The following is a 9,582-nucleotide window of genomic DNA, read 5'->3' on the forward strand; positions in this document are numbered from 1 at the left end:
CTCACTCAATTTATAATAAAATTCAAGGCCGTCCCTACTGAATTTTTTTATTTATTTAAAAAATTATCTATAAATTTTGTATATATATATATGTTTAAAATATCAATACTTTTTAGTGAAAATCTTAAAAATGTTCTCACTCAATTTCTAATAAAAATCCGCTATATATTATTGTTGTTCAATGTTGCTCCTTTTCAAACAATTCTCATAGTACTATTCATAAGCAGATCTTATGGTAAGCTATGCTTCTTAGCCGACGTAAAATTTTACATCATTTACAATATTGTATGTCAAATTAAAATGTAGCATAAGCAAAACATCATATATGGTTTATTTGGTGCTAATAAGAACATTTTTCGTAACAAGAAAACATAGCGTTAGTAGTGACTGACTCCATGAAATTCGTTTTATACAACAAAAGAGAGGAGACCGGTAGGGATCTAATACTTGGAGGAATTCCAGATGCTAGTGTGTGTAAAGTAGGAGGCTATGTGGAGAGCCTCATGTCACCCATCAGGGGAGATTGAATTAGTGGTCATTCTTATAATTTAGAAAAGATAGAATGGTTTTGAATAACCAACCAAGCTGTGTTTTCCATTTTTTTTTTTTTTTTTTTTAATTTGCTTTCTCTCTTTTGTTATGTAAGATAATTTTATAACACATCAAAAAACATGTACAATGCAAGCCTCTAAGGAGGCAAGCCTACCTTAACATATAAGTTTTGGAACAGGTTTTTGCTTTTGGTTGGGCCAAGCAAGACTAGGTTTGTCGTTTTACTATCTTGTCCTTATCTTTTATATACCATATAGTAACATAGATGAGGATGAAAATCGTTAAAATGTGTTCTTAAGGAAAGAAATCGAAAAATTCTTTTACCCAAATTGTCGATTACATAGTCCCTCATTCCCATTAGAACTCTATTTATATATAAATTAACAAAAATACAGATAGTAACCAAACCACAAAGAAAATTAACAAAAATACAGATAGTAACCACAAAGAATAGGACATGGTTGCTTTAAAAACTTTGGCTCATACGATTGAATCAAGAGAGAGATTGTGGTAGGCATCACAAATTAACGAGAGTTGGAGTAGAAGAAAAACTCTTCGAATGGTGAAAAAGCCGCCATGAAAGCAAATTGTGAGACATGCGAAGAAGCCATGTCATACCTTCCAGACCATGTAAATGCGTATCAAAGTCGTGGCTCTCTTTGATCTCGGACTCCCAATTCATCAAAACACATGTCAAAGTCCAAAGACAACAGAGACTGCTAATTATTTCCCATGCCGGTTATAGTGTCTATTCCATAAACCTTGAACACGATCTATTTAAGAATCTGGGGTGTTTGATTCAGAGAAACACGATTTGAAGGAATTAGTGCAAGAGCAAGGCTACGTATGGGGATGAAGGAAGGTTCTACAAAGGCCTCCTTGAAGAGATATATGTCCATTGCTCAAGCATGGTGTTCTTTGGGTTTCTATCAATCCTATAATTTTGGTTCATTTTCGATTTCTTTCTGCTCATCAATCAGTGTGTATGATTTTTGGATATGGATGAATGTTTTAATCACGCAATGAGAAGATTTATGATTATTATATGTTGTGTTCTTGATTTCATATTATTTTTATATTTTTCTTCTTTAATTTCCCATTATGTTAAAAGGATAAGTTAATTTAGTATTTTGAGTGAATTTTAATTTACCTGCTACTAATGAAGCAAACTAATGCATGTTCAACCTTTGTGGTTCAGTGCTGCTAGTAGTTGGTGGATGTGACGATAATATTATTCCATTGTCATAACACCCACAACTTTAATCATACGACTTGCTTTTAAACTTGCCATGAATTCCATATTTTTTTGGAACAGTTTGCTTTGCTTTGCTTATCATCTTGCTTTTAAACATAGAATTCATACATAGTCCTTTAATAATATTAAATGTGACTTTTTATTGTTTTAATATGATAAATAATTAAATATAACATCACATGTGATACCATTATTTACTTAGCTAGTTTATCGTGATATATTCAATTTTTTATATTTTTTTCAAAGGTTAATCAAATGACAAAACAAGCCCAAACAAACAATGGACAAACAAGCGACTGTGGCCCAAGAAGCCCAAACCACGCCATCACATATCTTAAAAGCAGCAACCAAAAATGCCCAAATTAGAGAAAAAGCAAATTTTCTGGTGAAGAAGCTCTAGCGACTAGCAGTGATGTACAATTGATTATTCAACTCTTTGCGGGTATGTTGACAGATTTTTTGAGTTGATTTCGAAATGTGCGTTTTTTATCCGACGGGTGAATTTTTTGATTGAAAACGGCCTAAGACACTGTTATGCTGTAATGTAACCTATTTTTTGACGAAATACTATCGTTTAGAACCTCAAAACGAAATTTTTCGGTCTCTTATAAAAACCTATAGAATATTTCAAAATTTTTGTTCATTGTCTAAACAAACTCGGATTGCAATCAAATTTTATATTTAGTAATTTTATTTTATTAGATATTTTTCTCTATGTTTTGAATTTTTATAAAAACATTATTTTTAGGCTATTTTTCAAGTATTAGTATCCTTATATTTCTTTATGTTATAAGGATTCGTGTTGCAGTTAGTTTTCTTACGAACTTGGATTGCACTCATTTTATATTTAGTTTGATTTAGGTTGCTCGCGCATAACAAGGGAAGACACCAGTACGCTACTAGCAGAAGATGTAACGTTTCCTTAGCAGACTCTATCATAGAAGTATTAGGATTGCAAACAAGAAGTTGTTAATGCTTGTACGGAAGAATTCAATCGGTTGACATCTCGGAACAACCTGATGGAAACTAAGATGCAACAAGTTGCTCATTATTTCAATGGTCTGCGATATGAAATTCACGATACGGGATCAACACGGATAATTTACACTATTTTTGGAGAAAGCAAAAACACGATAGTGATTGCGGCAACCAAAAATCACTAATGGGGGGCTCAGTGTTACGCCCCGCTATCAACAATAACTCGGATAGACTGACTTAACACTTCAAGGGAGCTTGAAACGTGTCTAAAGCCGCACGTGAGTTTGGCGGGATGAGTCACTCGAAACCTCGCTAGCAGTTTATTCAGGGTCTCAGGCGAGCATAACTCAGCCAGTTCATTCTTATCGTGAAACACCAAATGGACGAAGCCCACCAAATTGCGTGCAGTCATGGTAATGTGCTGGTTTTAATTTGGAACATGCCTTACACTCTGTTCATTCTTCTGGCCTAACACATTTTTTTTTCATCTTCTATATCAAGGGAGGTATTCCTACTTAGAGCCTTGTATATGTTTTTTCCTTCTTATTATTTTGATTTGTTATAAATTATCTTTAAAAAATTATTAGAAGAAATAATAATAATAATACAACAACAATAGAAAAGAATAACTTGATTGTTCTATCTTCCAATAATTCATAATCCAAAATTTTTAAAAATTGTATCTAAATTAGACACCCATGATGTGTGATATGAAACTCTCCACCTAGTCCTCTTTCTTGTGTGCCATAAACAAATTTGTTGGAGTTTGGGACAAACAATAGTTCATAATTCTTCACCAATTCATCACCCCTCAACAAAACCAATCACTCCATACTAAAAGATGGAGTTTCAATCACAACTTCAGTCCAGGACTCGGTCACGCCTAGTCCTCCATCACCCAAAATTCACCCTTATAACGACTTAGCATACAAAGACATCCTCTTAAGTCTTAACACCCCTAATTCCATTGGCAACTGGAAAGTCACCAGAATCTTCCAGAATTCCTCATCCACCAAACTGTAACCAACAATCACTAATGGCTGCTGCTCCTCTCGATCAATACAAACCCAAATGGACGAAGCCCACCGAATTGTGTGCAGCCCTGCTTGGTATCACATAAAAACTAAACAAGACAAACCATGTCTCTTGCAGGAAATCGTCAGAGAGCAAATTTGATTATATGTTTGATGAGAAAATGAACCACAACTTAACTACCATAAAATTAAATTACAGATTATGTCATCAGGGAATGGTGGTGCAAGTAATCAACCAAAAAGAAAGGAGTGGAAATGTAGATGAGAAGGAACACCATTTAAAACTACTATAATAAACCATCATTTGCTCCATGAAATTCAAAAACACAATTAGAGAAAGGTATATATATATATATATATACCGTTTTAACATATGCATTGTTCATCCTAAATATTATCACTTGTTCTTGATTTAATTTGTCTGTGACTCAAACTTTCATGATGGGTGATACGAGGCTCTCCACATAGGTCTTTGCTGTAAAAATCCAGGTCGGATCTGGGAAACCTCGAATAACTAGATCCCTGTATGTTCCCTCTCTTATGTTGTATAAAACTAATCTTTTGGCATCTACCGCTAAGAGAGCTTCATCTTCCTTCAGCAAAGCCAATGGCTTCATGTAGCTTTGAAATGGAACATTAATCTCAACTCTATTCCAAGATTGCTTCACCATATATTCCTTCATTAGCCATAAGTCATGACCACATCGTCGTAGTATACCAAGACATCCTCCAAATACCCCAACCTCAATATCATTAGTAACACCAGTAGGAAAAGTAGGCACACTTATCTCACAGAATTTCTCATCTGCAAAACCAAAAGCAACAATTACTGTTGGCTGTCTACCAAACCAATGGATGGCTCCATTTAGCGATGCTCCACAAAGTGCACCATAAAGTTCATAATGATTACTACAACTGCAAGGGAAGTCTTGAATCTTTTTCCAAGAATCACTTCTCAGTGAATATAGATGGAGATTATTTTTTCTTCCCAACACCAACTTGTAATCATCAACAGTGCAATCATAGCCAAATCCATATACTGCAGCACCAAATTTCGGATCTGGCACTTTCTTGCACTCGCTCGTTATGGGATTGAATATATATATGACATCTTCTGCCAAAAAGCATAACAACCCATTACAAGAACCAATCATAATGGTCCAGACATGATGCTTTAACTCAAAATAACCCAAAACATGATCAATCTTTACTGCTGTAACTGCTGTTAGAGTGTCATTATCAGCTGATCCAAGGCTTGCTGTGTATAGACCGGGATGGGGGACTAAATTGACCATTACCATATATTGTCTTTGAATATTGGGGTTTGTGATTGATTGATTGAAGTGAGAGCTGGAGATTAAAGAGTGCCATGACTTGGATACCCGCCTGAATTGAAACAGAGACTTGAACGGCAGTTTCGAGAGTATACCAATAATGACATCCAAAGGAAGGTGAGGCATGGACCTTTCGGATGACTGAATCATATTCTCTACCTTCTTCACCATGGCTTTGGTCCCCTATCTTCTTCTAGTTTGCGAATGTGATTTTCATCATGACTATCCCAATTAATTTGTGAAAACTTGTTATCAGTGACTGTGAAATCTGAAGCCAAACTTTGGTTTACAAAGGATACAAGATTTAGCGCCTTCTCAGCTATATGACGTCTGTATCTCATATACTCTGAACCAAAGTGCCAAAGTTAGCTTTAATTAAAAAAGAAAACAAAATTATTCTCCCTCATTAGAAAAAAATGGAAAAAGAGAAAAACAAAGTACCCATTTTTAGTTATCAGAAGTTCAGTAAATAAACGAATCAAAAGTGTTCAGTACTTATTTGCTTTAATCAGTGTACAAAATCTCTTGAACCAGTGGTCTTTTTGGTTTTATGCATCATTATATAAGTTTTTCCCTATTTATCTACGAAAACAAACAGAACTTTATATTTAGGTCAGATCTCAACAAATACACCCACAGGCAAACAACAACAGAGAACTAATTTAACATGCTCCATCAAATTATAAACAAAACCCTATCAAACAGAGCCATATAAATACATCATATCTTCACAAATAGACTCATAAGCAGGCAATTTTGGGAGAAATATATATATATATATATATATATATATATATATATATATATATATTTACTACAAAGGATACACCTTCTCAGCTATATGATGTCTGTATCTCATGTACTCTGAACCAAAGTGCCAAAGTTTGCTTTTTAAAATTAAAAAAAAAAAAAGATAACAAAAGTATTCTCCAGCATTAGAAAAAAAATGGAAAAAGAAAAAAACAAAGTACCCATTTTTAGTTATCAGAAGTTCAGTAAATAAATGAATCAAAAGTGTTCATTAGTACTTATTTGCTTTGATCAGTGTACAAAATCTCTTGAATCAGTGGTCTTTTTGTTTTTGTTTTGTTTTTTTCGTTTTTTTTTTTTTTTTTTTTTTTTTTGCATCATTTTATAAGTTTTTCCCTAGATTTTTTTTTTTTTTCTAATAATATATATCTAGGAAAACAAGCAGAACCTTATACTTAGGTCAGATCTCAACAAATACACCCACAGGCAAACAACAACAAAGAACTAATTAATGAAATTATAAAAAAACCCTAGCAAACAGAGCGTTATAAATACATCATATCTTCACAAATAGACTCATAATCAGGCAATTTAGGGGAATATATATATATATATACACACACACACACACACACACTACACATGGTTCATCAAATTATATGCACAACATAGATGAAAAGGGTTTTCCGATTAAAGTTGCCCAAATTTCATGCTCATAGTTATATATAGAGAGAGAGACTTACATGAGAAGATTAGAAGCACACCAGAAACCCTATAAGAAATTATATGAAGCGTGGGCACTCATCTCCAAACTACAGTGGTATTTTGCAGTGTTCCGCGAACACGGAGAGAAAAAGGGCTCAAAAGTGACTCAAGAATTAGCGATTAATGTGACCTACCATCACTCTCACGTGCCTTTTATGTTCTCTGCCCTTTAAAAAGAAAAGATATACCCTTTAGAGAGTAAATTAGGTCAAATTTTACCCAACATTTTATTATATTTTTAGATGACATAACTTATAAACAAACTAATAATTAAAGGGCACTTCTATTTCATTCGATTTAAAAAAATTTACTTTGTATCAACTATTTTTTAATGTCTAAGTATCGTGCTGTAATTAGTGAAGCCCTTAATAGAAACAAGCCCTTAATAAAAATAAACACGCCTCTCTCCTCTTCACTCACACCCCCAAGTCTTCTCATCCCCCTCTCTCTATATATAAATGTTTACACACACACACACACACGTGTATATATATATATGGAGACCCAGTTACTCCATGAATCCCAGTTCTTCAATTTTGAATTATTGTTCTTAATATCTCAAAAAAGAGAGAGAGAAAATAATAATAATAATAATAATAATAATAATAATCCAAATGACGAAAAAGAGAAACGAAATAGATATGCAAAACCCAAATTTTTTTTTTTTTCCTTTTTTTCTTTCTTAGGGGAAAACTATAGTTGAAGATTATGAGAAAGCCGTCAAAAATTTCATTCCCTACAACAAAGCCTTTTAATGGAAAAGATATTTTATAAAAAGAAGAAATTTTAAGCAAAAATATGTACATACGAGTAGCTTGTACACCGAGAAAAGATATAATAGAAAGAGCCAAAAAGGAAATCAAGAGGATCTCTGAGACAAGGAAACCAAGAGGATCTTTGAGATTTTGGAATAATTTCGCTTGTAGAGATAGATCTCTATCACCAGGTGGTCGCCACCAGAGGAGAGAGAACAAGAAAGAACATTTATGGTTATTAGTATTTTTTATTTGTGTCAGTTTTAAGTCATTAGATAGATGTCATCAAAATTATTATTTTCCATAATTAAAACAAATAAAATTCATACTTTTAGCAGATATAAATTTAAAACAAATTAGTAATAATTGAAACCGAAACAATTTATTTATTAGTACTTGAAAGGAAAAGAAAATAGAAAAGAAAAACTTCGAAACCTTTATTCCTGTATATATATATTTAGGGATCCATCCCAAGTTACAAACTTGTGCTACACGCATCATCGGCTCCTCAACACGTGCAGCAGTAAATTTCAAACTTTGCGCCGAGCTCCAACCATCCCAGCTATGCCCCCGGGAGCTTATTAGTGCTAACTTTATTTTATACAAAGTGAATAAACTGCTAGGAGGAGAAAAGCATACACACCACGAAAGGCGTCAAGAAGCCACATTCTCCCAACTCCCAAGTCCTACCCAAGATTTGCTACTGAGTTGCAGCTTAATAGCATTAGGATTGCATATTTTATTTTTTCTGATGTTCCTTGGACTACTAGTTTCCTTATGGGAATATGTTATTTTTTCTGTTGCGGTTCAGATGTGTGTCAAAGTCATGGCGCAATCTCGTCTCTAACCCCCACTTCATCAAAACGCATGTCAACATCCAAAGACACCATCAGAAACTACTAATGATTTCCCCTTCCGGCGATTGTCTCCATTCCATAAACCTTGAACCAAGTATTATTAGTGACACTGAAGCAGTAAAGATTAGTGATATTTTGGGTGACGAGCATAGTGCTGACAGGTTTGAAATAATTGGCTCTAGTAATGGGTTGTTATGCCTATTTTGTCAGGGAAGAGGAGTAGGTGGCCTATATATAGTTAATCATTCCACAAGAGTTTCTAAGAAAGTAGAAAAGTTCAATTTATCTAATCTCGACAGATTATATGGATTTGGCTATGATCACACCGTTGATGATTACAAACTGGCGAAACTAGACAGAGACAAAGACAACTTAGGCATATATTCACTGAAAACTAATTCTTGGAAAAAGGTTGAATCATGTTTTCCTCACCATTCCTTGTTTCCTATATGTTCTGGGCCATCTCTGAATGGAGCCATCCATTGGGTTTGTTTTGATCTTATTGATCCACAGCCGTGGACAGTATTATTAGTGATTGTTGGTTTCAGTTTGGTGGATGAGAAATTCTGGAAGATTGCTGTGCCTGTCCAGGCGAGACTCCAACTAGGGGTGTTTAATGGGTGTCTTTGTACGCTAAATTATATTAAGGGTGAATTTTGGGTGTTGAAGGAATATGGGATGACACCGTTTTGGACTAAAGTTGTGATTGAAATGCCATCTTTTCCAATCAAGTTATTGGTTTTGGTGATAAGTGAAGAATTATTGAAGAATGATGAATTATTATTTTTGACACACTCCAACAAGTTTGCTTTATGGAACACGAGACAGAGAACCAGTAGGGATCTAATACTTCCAGAAATTCTAGAAGCAAGTGCAGTTTTCAAGGTAGGAATCGATAGGGAGAGCCTCATATCACCCCATCACTGCTGTTTGAATTAGAGGCAACTTTTAAAATTTTATTAGAATGGTGAATGATTGGAATTTGGAAGGTAGACCGTAGAAAAAAACAACGTAAATTGCATTTTTTTTCAAATTTGTATATTTCCAAAATATAAATATTTTATATTATTTAAGTGTTATTATATATATGTTTTATGTTTTATAGATATAAATTCCAGAATAAGAAGAAAAGATGCAAAAATGATAGAATATGAGAATTTATGGCTGCAGAAATTATGAGAATTATTTATAGTTAAAAAAAGCACTAGAAACATCGTATGAGAGAGATGGTCTAGTGCATAACCTACTAGTTACAACACAATTGCTTTATTTTTTATGCACAGAATATTTCATTTTTTGTTT

At 33.8% G+C, this 9,582-nt stretch overlaps 2 protein-coding genes across 3 annotated transcripts; one reads left to right on the plus strand and one right to left on the minus strand.

Annotated features, from left to right (window-relative positions):
- Positions 1-4,097: 4,097 nt before the first annotated feature.
- On the minus strand, positions 4,098-6,807 carry LOC132275199 (F-box/kelch-repeat protein At3g06240-like). 2 transcript variants are annotated; one of them, XM_059776616.1, is made up of 2 exons: positions 6,647-6,807; positions 4,098-5,499 (listed from the first exon to the last, which is right to left on the minus strand). In XM_059776616.1, exon 2 carries the CDS (start codon positions 5,322-5,324, stop codon positions 4,248-4,250), a length of 1,077 nt encoding a protein of 358 aa, XP_059632599.1. In that variant the 5' UTR covers positions 5,325-5,499; positions 6,647-6,807; the 3' UTR covers positions 4,098-4,247. The 2 variants fall into 2 exon arrangements, with proteins under 2 accessions (XP_059632599.1, XP_059632600.1); XM_059776617.1 differs by having other exon boundaries at positions 4,098-5,522.
- Positions 6,808-8,325: 1,518 nt separating this feature from the next.
- On the plus strand, positions 8,326-9,219 carry LOC132273148 (F-box/kelch-repeat protein At3g06240-like). Its single transcript, XM_059774172.1, has one exon. The coding sequence runs from the start codon at positions 8,326-8,328 to the stop codon at positions 9,217-9,219; it is 894 nt and encodes a 297-aa protein (XP_059630155.1).
- The last annotated feature ends 363 nt before the right edge of the window (positions 9,220-9,582 follow it).

Source organism: Cornus florida, unplaced genomic scaffold (assembly GCF_030987335.1).
Source record: "Cornus florida cultivar Cherokee Brave unplaced genomic scaffold, ASM3098733v1 CherokeeBrave_3.0.0_Hap2_Chr09, whole genome shotgun sequence".
NCBI lineage: Eukaryota > Viridiplantae > Streptophyta > Magnoliopsida > Cornales > Cornaceae > Cornus > Cornus florida.